At 44.0% G+C, this 15,210-nt stretch overlaps 1 protein-coding gene across 1 annotated transcript; it reads left to right on the forward strand.

Moving 5' to 3' along the window:
* The first annotated feature begins 805 nt into the window (after positions 1 to 805).
* On the forward strand, positions 806 to 3,245 carry LOC126710168 (probable WRKY transcription factor 7). The gene is made up of 3 exons (XM_050410556.1): positions 806 to 1,746; positions 1,868 to 1,993; positions 2,794 to 3,245. Exons 1-3 carry the CDS (start codon positions 986 to 988, stop codon positions 2,954 to 2,956), a joined length of 1,050 nt encoding a protein of 349 aa, XP_050266513.1. The 5' UTR covers positions 806 to 985; the 3' UTR covers positions 2,957 to 3,245.
* Positions 3,246 to 15,210: the final 11,965 nt, after the last annotated feature.

A 15,210-nucleotide genomic window follows, 5' to 3' on the forward strand; every position in this document is an offset into this window, starting at 1 on the left:
TGTTAAAGGTCAACTCTGCCTCACTGTCCTCAACTAACGTGTTTTGTTTTTAAAATATTTTTAGTTTCTCACCTAATTTCATAACATACACTAGATAAAAATGTGTCAACAACATTTTTATAACAAATTATAAGTGGTAAGTTGTTACTAGTTTTACAATATATTGACGAGTGAGACACTAAACTAAACAGAAATGCGTTGGCAACACTTTCACAATAAATTATAAATGGTAAGTTGTTGCTGATTCTCATTTGAATCTACAATTAAAATTACCTTTTTACCTACTAATAACAGTTAACAACAACTTACTATTTAAAATTTATTATAAAAATATTATAAATATAGTATTTCTTGACACCAAATGATAAATGGACTTGTTACTTTTCCTCGAAGACTCGTAATTCAACAATTCAACGAGTTGTAAAATTGAACAAGTATGAATGTGTTCCTTATTTTTTGAGAATGTATGAATGTGTTGTAAGTATTGTTTATTTTATTTTCTCTCTCTCTCTCTCTCCTTTTAGTATTTTACCAAGTCATCAATCCAACGGCTAATCACAACCTTTTGACCTTATCTCCACTCTAAGCTCATCATTTTACACGGTCTCCAACCCGTTTTTTTGTTGGGGTCCACACACTTAAAACACGGTCAATACCGTGACCCAAAAACTCCACGTGGAACGACAGGAATGGTTGGTGAGTTTGACTACAAATGAATAGAAACGACAGGTCAGTGACCCTATACCTTGCTTTGTAAGGAGCATCAGTTTGACTCGAATCCTCTTTTTTTTATTTAATTTTTCGCTTTTTGCTTTCCTCGTCATCAATTTCAATCTCTTGGTCTCTCACCCTTTCATTCTGCACCAAGATTTGTACTACTAGTTTAGTACTATAAATTTTCATCATTATAGCTCCACATCTACTAGTAGCTAAAATATAAAAAAGAGTTGGGTATTTCATATATCTAGACTAAGGTTGGTTTTTTATGGTTAATGGTGTTTGGGAAATTATGGCTGTGGAGTTAATGATGGGATATGGGGGTGATAGTTTTGCAGGGAAAAGTAGTGAAGAGAACGCTTTGGCTGTAAAAGAAGCAGCCTCAGCTGGGATTCAAAGCGTTGAGAAGCTGATGCGATTGATTTCTCAAGAGCAAGCTTCAATGGAAGTTGGTGCTGTTGCTGATGTAGCTGTGGACAAGTTCAAGAGGGTGATTTCTTTGCTAGATAGGAAGAGACTTGGCCATGCTCGTTTTCGAAGAGCTCCTGCGGGTGCTAGTCCTCAACAGAAACAAGAAAACCAAGAGGTTCAAGAACCAGGACCAAGTAATATACCAATCCCACATCGGCAAAAATTAGAACCTGTTTCTGCTTTCAAGGTTTATTGTCCAACTCCCACACCAATTTCTAGGCTTCCTCCTTTACCAAATAGTCACACCCATGTACACCAACAACCTCTTGGTCTTATGGTAGCAAAAGCTGGATCTTTGGAGAGAAAAGATGGGGCTAATAGTATAAGTTTTTGTTCTTCACCACCAATTTCAGCTGGGAATTCTTTTGTTTCAAGTTTAACAGGGGACACTGAGAGTTTACAGCCTTCTTTGTCTTCTGGATTCCAAATTACAAACCTGTCACAGGTTTCCTCTGTGGGAAAGCCACCTCTGTCTTTGAAGAGGAGGTGTAGTTCGATGGATGATGGTGCACTCAAGTGTGGCTCATCTTCTGGGAGATGTCACTGTTCCAAGAAAAGGTTGGTATTTTTTTACAGTAATTTAGTGTCAGCTTGTTCTTTGATGTGGGTTTTAGTTTTAGCACTTAAAATTGTGTTTGATCTGAATATTGAAACTGGGTTTTTTAATTCGTTTGAGCAGGAAATCTAAAATAAAGAGAGTGACAAGAGTCCCTGCAATTAGCCCAAAAATGGCTGATATTCCACCCGATGAGTATTCATGGAGAAAGTATGGCCAGAAACCAATCAAAGGTTCTCCACATCCAAGGTGTGTATCTGTGGTGTACACTCTTCAATTACTTTAAATTCTAGTGTTTCTTTTTTTCCTTCCACGCTTCCTATTATTATTATTATTATTATTATTATTATATTTAATTTTGGGTGAATTTCACTTTTTATTTATTTTGTCCTTCATAAATAAATTTGGGGTATGGGCGAATTTGTTGTCAACTTTCCACTCAAATTTAAGACTAAAAGAGTAACCAATTTAAAATCCTATTGTCAATTTTTCATGCAATTTTGCTAAAATTATTCTATCCAATTTGGGGTATTGATGGAAAGTTGACAAGATGACTAAATTGTTACACAATGACTAGAGTAGAACATTTAAAATTGAGGAACAAATATTGCCCATGCCCTAAATTGGACGGGAGATCTATTTTAAACTCACTATCCTTGTAAGTTACTCAACCGCATTTTCAATTACTTGTGCTAATGAACTTTATCAAGAAATGGTTTAAATCTCACTAGTGGGTGTAACTTATCTATAGAAGGAACAACTCATTTGTGCTTGTAGTACACAAATGGTACTTCACAGTTTTTTTTTTTTGAGAAACCGGCCAAGAAGGCCACTTTAATTATAAGAAGAAAAATCCGACAAATAACATTTATAAAGATTTGGTGGAACAGACTCCATGCAAACTAACGAATAAGAAAACTTATCTCTCTTCACAGTTTACATGTCCATGTTGTGGTTTTTTTAGATTACTCAGTCTCTTGTGGTCAAGCTATGGTCGTTGTGTCAAATTGACAAGCTAACGATATGGTTGCTATGGATCACAATTTCAGGGGATACTACAAATGTAGTAGCTTGAGAGGCTGCCCTGCACGCAAACATGTGGAGCGAGCTTTGGATGATCCAACGATGCTGATTGTCACCTATGAGGGTGATCACAATCACTCCCACACTATCACAGAAGCAAACACAGCTCTTGTCCTCGAATCATCCTAGTCCACTCGTCCAACAAGCTCAAAACAAAGAGTAGTGGATAAAGTCTAGAGATTGTCAACGTTGAGACTTTGGCTTTGTGTAATTGTGTAGAAGAAGATTTAGTGGATAATGGGTATATGCTAGTTTCTTATACAAAATAGGATTCCTTGGTTTTTCTTTTCTCTTTTTTTATTATTTTATTTTGCTCGGTTGAAGACTTTGTTTAGATAAAGGAAAAGAAGTAGGAAAGCTTAAAATGGTGGATTTGGTGGGAGTTGAATCATATGCAAGTGGTAGCTCTTTTTTTAAATTTCAAAACTTTTTTTAATGTTCCTATACTCATTAGAGTTTTGCTTTTTTGATATGCTGGGGATGCCCACTTTTATTTGTTTCTATTGGCACTATACAAATCCTTTATAGAAAAAAAGAAAAAAGAAAAAAAAGAAAGGTACTCAGTCTATGGGTTAGGCAGAATTTTGAGATATTCTATAATAAAGACCCCTTGCAACGGTTGACTAGTTATGAGCATTTTTTTTTCTGATACACACATGCTGCCGAATGAGTAGATATCAAACATGAGTTTGGTTTAGGTCCACAGGATTACTAGAGCATAGCTTTGCCCATCAAAGAAAGTGAGAAAGATCCAAAGCCTATGTTCTTTATAGATTCATAAAAACCTCCCAAAAAAGGGCAAAAAAAAAAAAAAAAAAAAAGGAATAATGAAAATTTCCATAAACCCAACAGAAAATCAAAAGAAGAAAGAGTTTGCTTACAAGCTATGGTTTACAATTTGAATCCGCAAAATTGTTCAGAATTATAAATTTTAAGGTTTGAGTTTCCACGTCTCTCGTGTTGCCCTTATATTGGGGATTCGAGTCATCGATGAGGTTGTGATAAGAGTAAAACAATGTCGAGCATGAATGCAATTGTTGGTTGTGAGATTGTTCGACAGAGAAATATTCCTTGTTACTAAGATTCTATGAAGACTTTTAGAGGCGAGACTACAGTCTTTAGTGAACTAGTTTGAGTTTAGATGAAAAAGAGAGTATGAGAGAGATTGAAGGGTGAGGGGGCAACACATTTTTATTTGAATAAAGTTTAGTTACAAAATTAGTTATAGTCTAAAGTTACAACTTTACTTAATAAAATAAATATCACTATATATTTTAAAAATCTAACAGTTATTTTTTATGTTTTTAATTTACATGTCAAATTTTGTGTCAATAAAATATTATTTATTATATGATCTATAAGCTTATATTTTATACATAATTTTGAATTACAAAAACTTGCAATTTAAACAATTTATTGATGACATAGTTATTGATCTTTAATATTTTAGAATTTTTGCAAACATGAAGAATATAAGGAGAAGATGTAATAATCCAATGGTGAATTTATCAAAATTCACCTCTAATAAAAATACATTAAGTAAGATTGTAAGTTAAGGCTACAACTAATTTTGTAGCTAAATTTTGTCCTCTTTATTTACTAATTTTGAACATAATTAAGGGTACCTTTGAGGCAAGTGCACTGAACTCGACACCCCCCTCCCTTGCTTTGGGTGGAGAAATATGACTTACACGCCCTCCATCGGATCCATTTGGATTGGGTTAGATTGAATGCTCACGACAAGATTAAATTGCCCCCTTGACTAAGGGATGGGGATTCTTGGCTAGTGTAGGTGTTTTGATTTTGAGTCTTGATATTGCATTTTACTCCTTTCCACTCCAACAATGTTCAAAGTTTAAATTTATTCAATTGCTTGTAAAAAAAAAAATGACTCAACTTTTTAAGAGGACATGAGAATGTTGTGTATGAATTTTGAAATAAATTATTAATTTTAAAATTATTTATCTTAATTTAAATTAAAGCTAAGTAAATGAAATAGGAGTATTAAGTATCCAAATGAAGTAAATAAGAGTGATGTTAAAAATACAAATTGTGGGGACCGGCCCGAAATAACAAGTTGGCTGGACCTTGGGCCCGTCCGAGGACGATCCTGTCCGAAGAGACGCGCGGCCCGTAATCCCTGCCCAAGCCAACTGGGCAAAGAAAACACGTCCGAGGAGTAATTCCTCCTCGGACATCCCAAAGTCCAGATCAATGATGCATCCCAGTTATTGTAGCCCTCACTCCAAACGCGTAAAAAGAAAGAGGGCTCAAAATATCTCAGCAAAGGCTGTCACCACCACATTAAATGCACCACAACTACTCTCCTAGCCACATTAATGAGGAGAAGACCCCTGAACAATGTTACCTTAGTCACTGCAACTCACAAAGAACTGGTAAGGGCGTCTGATGGGACAGGTGCTCAAGTGGGGGTTTGGATAATCAACAGGTGTAGGGCCCAGATGATAAGAGAGGGCCTATATCATATGTAAGAGTCCCCCAGAAAGAGGGACGGGAAAAAAAGGGGAGGAGAGAAGAGAGAAAAAGGAAGAAGTCATTGTATGAAAGCATGTCCATGAATAAAACTTCCATTTTCACGTACATTTTCTTGATTTACGTTTCTACATCCACTAAGAACATGCAACGAACCGTCTGAGCCAACTGGAACCGAGTTCTTCAGCCCATACTCTACAAATTTCATTGTGTGGGGCTCCTTAGGCCAGGGCCTGATCGTCCAGGACTGGGTTAACAAAAATCGTGCCCCTACAATTGGCGCCGTCTGTGGGGAAAACTAGGGTATCGGCTAGCACAACGGTCGAGCATGGCAGAACTAGGTCTACACCAGGAGAATCCTCACCAGGCTAACTCCTAACGGACACAACCCGTTGAGTCCCAGAGGCAAAATAACCCTGCCAACCCAGGCGGCAAAGGGAATCGTGAGGGAAGTGTGCATACTATCCAGACGAGCCAGAGTCACACTCAGATAGGTAGTCACGTATCCCAGAGGCGAAATAGTCATCAGGCCATGCAGCGAGAGATAGATGACCTGAAAAGGAAGTTACGACATGTGCAGTGAAAACGATCTCCCTCTGGCTCAGATGAGTCCTCTAATAGGGAGGATGCGAGTTACTGACGGAGGTCAAGGACCCCCCCAAGTGAAACATTTTCTTACGAAAGGAAACCGCGCCCTGTACGGAAATATGAGAGCCCATCCAGCAAGGGTTCGGGAAACGATGCTATGAAGAGGGCGCTAGACCAGATTTCAAGGTCACCCTTCACGTATAGAATCGAAGGGGCTAAGCTGCTTCGATGCTTCAACCAACCAGCGTTCGCCATCTATAACGGCCGAGCAGACCCGGTAGAGCACGTGAGTCAGTTTAACCAAAAAATTGCTATCTACTCGCAAAATGAAGCCCTGATGTGCAAAGTCTTCCCATCCAGCTTGGGACCAATGGCGATGAGGTGGTTCAACAGCCTGAAGACAAATTCCATAGGCTCGTACAAGCAGCTCACTCAGGCTTTCTGCTCCCGCTTTATTACAAACACCAGAGTCCCTCGACCCCTCAGTTCGCTATTGTCCCTATCCATGCACGAGGGAGAGACCCTGAAAACATATTCGGATAGATATTGGGAGGTGTATAACGACTTAGATGACAACCATGATGATGTTGCTATCAGCACATTCAAAAGCGGTTTCCCCACCGAGCATGGCTTAAGGAAATCCCTCACTGGTAAACCAGTTGCCAACGTTCATCAGTTGATGGATAGGATCGACAAGTATAAAAGGGTGGAGGAAGATCAGCTGCAAGGAAGGGGAAAGGAGAAGGTCATCCCCCCCCAAAGCAAATGATTTTAGGTCGGAACGGTATAACCATAACCAACCGATGAGAGATTTTTCGCGACAGGCTGGATAGAGTAACACGCAAACGGTGAATGTTGTGTTTAGGGAACCAGTACAACAGGTGCTGGAGAAAGTAAGGAACGAGCCCTATTTCAGATGGCCAGGAAAGATGGCTGGAGACCCTTCCAAACGTAACCAGGACCTGTACTGCCACTATCATCAGGACCATGGGCATACCACTGACGATTGCAGGAATCTATGGAATCACCTAGATCAATTGGTCCGAGAAGGGAAGCTACGTCATCTTCTGCACCCCTCGAGCGGCCATCCCAGTCAAGCAATGCAAGAGCCTCGAAAGGATGTGTCATTAAGACCCCCCACCGGAATGATACATGTCATCCTCGCCGTACCAGGGAGAACTGGTCCACCCCTCTCCAGGGTACTGGCTATTGATCGGCTCCCCTCCAAGGACAGGCAAAGGGAACCCAAAAGGTCAAAAAAGGGAAGCTCCTTGATACTGGGATTCTCGGACAAGGATAAGAGAGGAACTATCCAACCTCATGACGATGCCTTAGTGGTTACGTTAAGAATTGGAGGCTTCGATGTGAAAAGGGTGTTAGTAGACCCAGGAAGTGCGGTAGAGATAATGTACCCTGATTTATACAAGGGGCTGAACCTGAAGCCGGAGGATTTGACAGCTTATGACTCCCCCCTTATCAGCTTCGAAGGGAAGACTGTTACGCCAAAGGAGCAGATCAAACTACCCATACAGACTGGATCGGAGGTGGTGGAGGTAAATTTTATTGTGGTCGACGCTTACTCACCCTACATCGCGATAGTTGCCAGGCCATGAATCCACGCCCTGGAAGCCGTATCCTCCACACTTCACCAAAAAGTAAAATACCCATCCAGAGGACAAGTAGAAGAGATTCGTGGAGATCAGGCCATGACCAGGCAGTGTATGGTGGCCGCCATCTTACATCAGTCCCATGTCGAGTCCTCGGCCCCTGAGAGCTTATAGTAACTAGCCGCCTCGGCAGGGCAGGACGATGGGCTAACCGAGGAGATAAGGTGTGAAAGTTTAGATAAATTCGCCGTTAACAATGATCCGGAAAAATTTTTCCAGGTCGGCTCCGAGTTGCCTTCTCAAGAAAAAGAGGAACTGGTCAGATTTCTCAAAAGAAATGTCGATGTGTTTGCATGGGACGCCTACGACGCCCCGGGAGTTGATCCTAGCCTTATTTATTACCACCTGAACATTAACCCATCTTCCACTTCGAAGAAGCAACCACCCCGACGCCCCTCAAAGGAACATGTTAGTGCCGTAAGAGACGAAGTGGCAAAACTGAAAAAAGCAGGGGCTATTAAAGAGGTATTTTACCCCGAATGGTTGGCAAACACGGTGGTGGCAAGGAAGAAAACAGAGAAGTGGAGAGTCTGCGTGGACTTCACGGACCTAAACAAGGCGTGCCCAAATGACCCATTTCCCTTACCACGAATCGACCGATTGGTGGACGCAACCGTGGGTCACCCTCGAATGAGTTTCCTAGACGCCTTCTAGGGCTATCATTAGATACCCCTTGTGTTAGAAGACCAGGAGAAGACGGCTTTCATGACGCCCATCGGAAATTATCACTATAAGGTGATGCCGTTTGGACTAAAGAACGTAGGGTCAACCTACCAAAGGATGATGACCTGGATGTTCGAGCCACAGCTGGGCAAGATTATTGAGGTTTACATAGACGATATGGTTGTGAAGAGTAAAAGGGTGTCCGAGCACGTGAAAGACCTTGAAATAATCTTTTCTATCCTAAGGGAGCACAGGTTGCGGCTGAATGCTTCCAAATGTTCATTCGGGGTCGGGTCTGGGAAATTCTTAGGGTACATGGTAACCCACAGGGGAATAGAAGTAAGTCCCGATCAAATCAAAGCAATTAACAGCCTACAGGCTCCTTGGAATCCAAAGGAAGTGCAGAAACTCACTGGCATGATCGCAGCATTAAACCGGTTCATATCGCGATCAGCGGATCGATGTCGACCTTTTTACCTCTTGATAAACAAGTGGAAAGGGTTTGAATGATCGGAGGACTGTATTCGGGCCTTCCAGCAACTTAAGGAATACCTATCACGACCACCCATCATGTCCAGCCCTGAGGCCGACGAGGTACTGTTCACATACGTCGCTGTAGCCCCCCATGCTGTCAGCCTGGTACTGATACGGGATGATAATGGGGTGCAGCGGCCGGTTTACTATGTGAGCAAATCATTACATGAGGCTGAGGTGCGATATCTACCCTTGGAAAAAGCAATTCTGGCGATAGTACACGCCACACGAAAGCTCCCTCATTACTTTCAGGCGCATACGGTCATCGTTCTAACTCAGCTCCCCCTTCGAGCGGTGTTTCCAAGCACCGACTACACAAGAAGGATCGCCATGTAGAGTACGCTTTTGGGGGCCTTTGATATCAAATATATGCCCAGATCCTCCATCAAAGGTCAGGTCCTCGCAGACTTGGTCGTGGAGTTTGTTGAACCCTCTATAGAAACAATAACCGAGAAGAAAGACATGGATGGAAAATCGGTTGGTACAATTTCAGCAGGGGGGACCTTGCATTGGAAGGTCTACGTGGATGGCGCGGCCAACCAAAGAGGATTTGGAGTTGGGATAGTTTTAATATCGCCGGACGGTGCTGCCCTTGAAAAATCACTGAGACTCGGGTTCTCGGCCACTAACAACGAGGCCGAGTACGAAGCCCTACTTCAAGGGATGACGATGGTCCAAAGATTAGGCGGAAGAGTAATAGAGGCATTCTCGGACTCTAAATTGATCGTCAGCCAAGTGATGGGTGAGTTGGAAGCTAGAGACGTTAGGATGCAAGAGTATCTAGGACAAGTCAAACGCCTACAGTCGAGTTTTGAGTCCTTCAATCTGACGCACATTTCCAGGAGTGTGAACACCCACGCAAATTCGCTGGCCACTCTCGCCACGTCCTCGGCGCATAATCTGCCGCGGGTGATCCTTGTTGAAGATCTAGTCCAAGCGAGCCCCATTAGAAGAAACCCGTCCCAGGTCCATCAGATCAGAAAGAGTCCCAATTGGATGGATCCCATAAAAAACTTCCTCCAAGACGACACCCTGCCAGAGGGAAAATTGGAGGCCGAGAAGGTGCGAAGGAATGCTCCTCGGTTCTGGCTATCGGAGGACCACAAGCTATATCGGCACTCCTACTCTGGGCGATACCTACTCTGCATACATCCAGAAGAGTCCGAGTCTTTACTTGAAGAGTTACACGAGGGGATTTGTGGAAGTCACACCGGAGGAAGGTCGCTAGCACACAGGGCACTCACTCAAGGATACTGGTGGCCGAACATGCAAAGAGAGGCCCAAGAGTATGCCAAGAAATGTGATCAGTGCCAGAGATTCGCCCCGAATATCCACCAACCCGGAGGGTTCCTCAACCCCCTCTCTAGCCCCTGGCCGTTTACGCAATGGGGTCTTGATATTGTCGGTCCCTTCCCCAAAACTGCGGGGAACAAGCGATACATAATAGTTGGAACCGATTACTTCACCAAATGGGTGGAGGCTGAACCTTTGGCCAATATTAGGGACGTGGATGCCTAGAAATTCATCTGGAAGAACATTATTACCCGCTTTGGAACTCCACACACACTCATTTCGGACAACGGTCTCCAGTTCGACAACAAGAACTTTAGGGAGTATTACCACAAATTTGGGATCATTAACCGATACTCCACTCCCGCCTACCCCCAAGGAAATGGGCAGGTCGAGGCCGTGAACAAGGTCATAGTGAATGGACTGAAGAAAAGACTGGATGAGGCAAAGGGGAGATGGGTAGAAGAGCTCCCACACGTCTTATGGACCTATTGGACAACGCCGCGACGATCAACCGATGAAACTCCCTTCTCGATAACTTATGGGGCTGAGGCCGTGCTCCCAGTCGAGAACAACTTTCCCACACTGAGGTCTAACTCGTTTACCCCGAACAGTAACGACGAGTTATTGGGAAGAAGTCTAGACCTAGCCGAAGAAAGAAGGGAAAAAGCAACGATCCATATGGCCTATTATCATCAGAAGCTAAGACAAGGATATAATGCCAATGTTAAACTGCGACCTTTAGGCCCGGGTGATCTCGTAATGAGAAAGATTCTGGGCAGCGCGAAAAACCCTTCTTGGGGCAAGCTGGGGCCCAATTGGGAAGGACCGTATCGCATCACATCCGTGGCTGGGATAGGTGCATATTATCTAGAAGATTTGGATGAGAAAACTGTACCTCGACCATGGAATGTAAATAACCTAAGAAGATACTATTATTAATGAAAATGGTTTTACCCATGTTTTGTTTCGTGATTATCCTGTGCCCACTAGTCTATTTCCAACTATGCATAGTTTTAAACAGAACCTAAGTTCTGGATGGCTCCTCGGACCACAGACTTGGGGGAAATTATTACTTATGACAATTTATCCAAGTTTTAAACAGAATCTAAGTCCTGCATGGCTCCTCGGACCACAGACTTGGGGGAAATTATTACTTATGACAATTTATCCAAGTTTTAAACAGAACCTAAGTCCTGCATGGCTCCTCGGACCACACACTTAGGAGAAATTATTACTTATGACAACTATTCATAGTTTTAAACAGAACCTAAGTCTTGCATGGCTCCTCGGACCACACACTTAGGGGAAATTATTACTTATGGCAACTATTCATAGTTTTAAACAAAACCTAAGTCCTGGATGGCTCCTTGGACCACAGACTTGGGGGAAATTATTACTTATGACAATTTATCCAAGTTTTAAACAGAACCTAAGTCCTGCATGGCTCATCGGACCACAGACTTAGGGGAAATTATTACTTATGACAACTATTCATAGTTTTAAACAGAGCCTAAGTCTTGGATGGCTCCTCGGACCACAGACTTAGGGGAAATTATTACTGAACGACAATTTATCCAAGTTTTAAACAGAACCTAAGTCCTACGTGGTCCTCGGACCACAGACTTAGGGGAAATTATTACTTAAGGGAAATCATTTCAAGGTGTGCGCGCAGCCTAGCATTATTGCAACCCATATTCAAATTCGCCGCACGACATCCTTTTTATCTCAACCATTTATATTTATTTACACCATTGCAAACATTAAATAAAAGGGATGGTACCAGCATACATCCATAGAAAACAAAGAGAACATTCTACATTAATATTCCGAGGACAATACAAAGAGAGGTCCTTACAAAAGAACACAAAAACAGGATGACTCTCATTCAAAAAAAAAGGAAGTACAAAAATTAAAAGCCTAAAAGCTAAACCTTAGCAGGAGGATCCTTCTTCTGCTTTGGCTGAGGAGGAGAAGCCTCGGAGATAGAGTCCATGGCGGGATCCTTCGCTTTATCAGGCACAGGGACGGCATCAGGCACCGCCAAGTCCTGCTCAGAAGCTGCTTGGACGCCATCAGGATTCTTTCAGATCTCCTGAGGGTAGAAGACGTTCTCAGGCAGTCTCAGCGCCGAATCCGCAAGAATTCCTGCAGCATTAAGGGCATGAGCCCATGAAATGCTGCAGTAGTCCCTACACACCTCGGGGATCTCCTCGGATAGCCTGGCCTCCGTTTCTTGGACCCCGAGCTGATGAGAAGCTTTCTTTTCAGCCTCTGCAGCCTCTCAGATCAGCTGGGCCTCTTCTTTAACCCGCCTCATCTCATCCTGAACTTTCTGCAGAGCGGCCTTGAGATCCAGTATGTTCTGCTGCTCAGTAGCAAGAGTGGTTTCAGTTACGTACAATTTCTGGCGCTGATCCTCTGCTTGGGTTTCAGCGTTCTTCAGGCTAGCCTCCGCGCTCTTGCGCTGTTTCTCCGACTTTTTGAACTTCTTCGTTAGTTCAAAGATTTCTTGCTTGAGGGACCCCACGGTCTTCTCCACTTCAGCCCGGGATTGAACCTCAGCTTCAGCCAAGCTGCGGTTGCTGCGGCAAAACTCCTCAGCCACAAACACCTGCTGGGTGATCTGCCAACAAAACAAAACCAGAATTAGGACAGAATGCAACAATGTTGATGGCTTAATAAAAGGGTGCAAGAATGGCTTACCATCGCAAGGTCCCTTTTAAGGGACAGAAAAAGCTCGGGCTATGAGAACCGCCTGTAAGCCTCCATATCCCGAGGAAGGAGCACTGGCTGCTCCAAGGCCTCAGCTATGTAGCCCGCTCTGCCCCTGTTGTACTCGCGAACAGAGGCAGTATAGGGGATAGCAACCCCGTCTAGCTCCATCTTCGGACTCCATGCGCGGGGATTAACGCGCACCTCAGCCTGATTCTCCTCATCCCAACTCTCCGTGGAGTTAGCCTTTTTACTCCTCTGTCCCCGAGTGGCCTTTTGCTGCTTGGCCGGGTGGAGGGCCACTTCACCCTCCTCAGGAATGTCAGTCGACCTCTTCTTTTTTAGGTCAGGGTTAACCTTGAGGCCAGGGTCAGAAGGAACCTGAGGGGCGATTAGAGGAGGGTCCTGGGTTTGTGCCTTGGCAGGCGCCTTTGAGGACTGACCCTTTCCTCGGCTGGACATCAGTTCTCGCAAAGACTTTCCCTTACCAGCCATAACGCTTACTTCCTCGTCTGAAGAATCGTCCGAGCAAGTTATAATGATTGGACCGGCGGCCACGGAGTTGCAATCCTGCTCTCCTTCAAGGTTCGAGAGCTCAACTACGGGGGCTTTGTCAACCTCCTCTTCAAAATAAAACTCGTCTATTTCCTCCTCAAGGGAAAGACGAGATGATTCGGCCTCTTCCTCAGCTAGCGTGGCGACTTCAAGATCTTCTGGAGGCAGTTGCACGACCGGTGGAGGATCCCGAACTCCAGGTAGCACGACCGGCTTAAGATCTACTCGGGCCAAACACCCAGGCTTGGACACGTCAATCCTAGCTAACCGGGGACTACCAGCTCTAATGGCGTGGCCAACGGGTTGGAAAGCACGAGTTAGTGGTTGATAGTCCAAAACCAAATGACACGCACGTAGCTACCCGTCCTCATGGACGTAGATTTCTGACCTTAAAAGATAATTTAGGGCCGGAACGTTCATGTGGCTCAGCCTGGGAGCAACCAAAGCTTTATCTGCAATACAGCTGAGAAGAAAATTAGAATTAAACTAAAAGATTTATGACAAGCGGAAAAGAGAGTAAGTCCGAGGAGAGAAGCCCCTCCCCTAAAGGATTGGGCCTAAAGGCACCGCACATGTGGTTCCTGCCTGAGTTGGACAATGAAGACCATCACTCTATTCTCCTGAGGCAATGAGGAAATCATCCTTCATAGTCTTATTGGATATGGGGAGACAGGAGATTAGCCTAATCATCTCGGATCGAGATTTAAGGTAATACCCTCCATTCTCGACGTAGTGTCACTCGTACATGCGTACCACGTCATGCCAGGTCAGACCCAGACCCATTCGCTTGTTCAAGACGTCTATGCAGCCTAATACCCTGAACATGTTTGGAGCGCACTGGTGTGACGTCAACCTATGGTGGAACAAGTAGTCCCGGGTAATCCTACGCATGGGGAGCGTCATTCCCCCTTGAATAAAGGCAATCATGGGAATGACTACTTCACCCACTCCTCTATTTAACAGTACTCCTTCTGGGGGACAGTACCGCAAAACCACCTCCGGCGGGATATGGTATTTTGCCCTAAAAGCCTCCATAGCAGCCAGAGTGTCTACTAGTTTTTTGAATTTACCCATCTAAGCTGAATTGGAGGAATGGAAATAAAGACCGAGGAGAAAAATAAAATCCGAGGAGAAAATCGAAGCGACAGAGCGAACGAAACTTACGGATATCTTCACAAATGACCGGTGAGGTGATCGGAAATCTCTTCTAGGGAGGGCGCTTCGCAGAAACGATTATGGAGATTTGAAGGAAGGAGGTGCTCAAGGATTTCTGGGCGCTGAAGTTCTCTGGAGCTCTCTGTTCTGATGTGCGGATTAAAAAGAAAAAAGGAGCCTCTCAGGAGCTTTATATAGCAGGAGGGAGAGAGAAAAAATCCCTCCCGCTCACGATTTCAAGGAGCAATGTTGGTCGTCAGATCCACATCTCGCCGTTGGATGAAAGAGACATAAAGCTGTCTGGAGTAAATGGCCGCGCCTCGTAACTTGTAGCGCATCAAAAGTAACCGCCCATACGCGCAGACCAAGAGGTCATCCGTTCCATCCTTCATAAATGTCAAAACCCCGTTTTTCTCCTCGGAGGGAGATCAAAACCGGAGTTTTGAGGGGCTATTGTGGGGACTGGCTCGGAATAACAAGTTGGCTGGGCCTTGGGCCCGTCCGAAGAGACGCGCGGCCCGTAATCCCTGCCTAAGCCAACTGGGCAAAGAAAACACGTCCGAGGAGTAATTCCTCCTTGGACATCCCAAAGTCCAGATCAATGATGCATCCCAGTTACTGTAGCCCTCACTCCAAACGCGTAAAAAGAAAGGGGGCTCAAAATATCTCAGCAAAGTCTGTCACCACCACATTAAATGCACCACAACTACTCTCCTGCCCACA

This window comes from Quercus robur, chromosome 2 (genome assembly GCF_932294415.1).
Source record: "Quercus robur chromosome 2, dhQueRobu3.1, whole genome shotgun sequence".
Lineage (NCBI taxonomy): Eukaryota > Viridiplantae > Streptophyta > Magnoliopsida > Fagales > Fagaceae > Quercus > Quercus robur.

Coding starts and splice junctions, on each gene's coding strand:
- LOC126710168 (XM_050410556.1), top strand. CDS start 986: ATGGTTAATGGTGTTTGGGAAATTATGGCTGTGGAGTTAATGATGGGA. Junction 1,747..1,867: donor TGTCACTGTTCCAAGAAAAG/GTTGGTATTTTT, acceptor TCGTTTGAGCAG/GAAATCTAAAATAAAGAGAG. Junction 1,994..2,793: donor AAAGGTTCTCCACATCCAAG/GTGTGTATCTGT, acceptor TCACAATTTCAG/GGGATACTACAAATGTAGTA.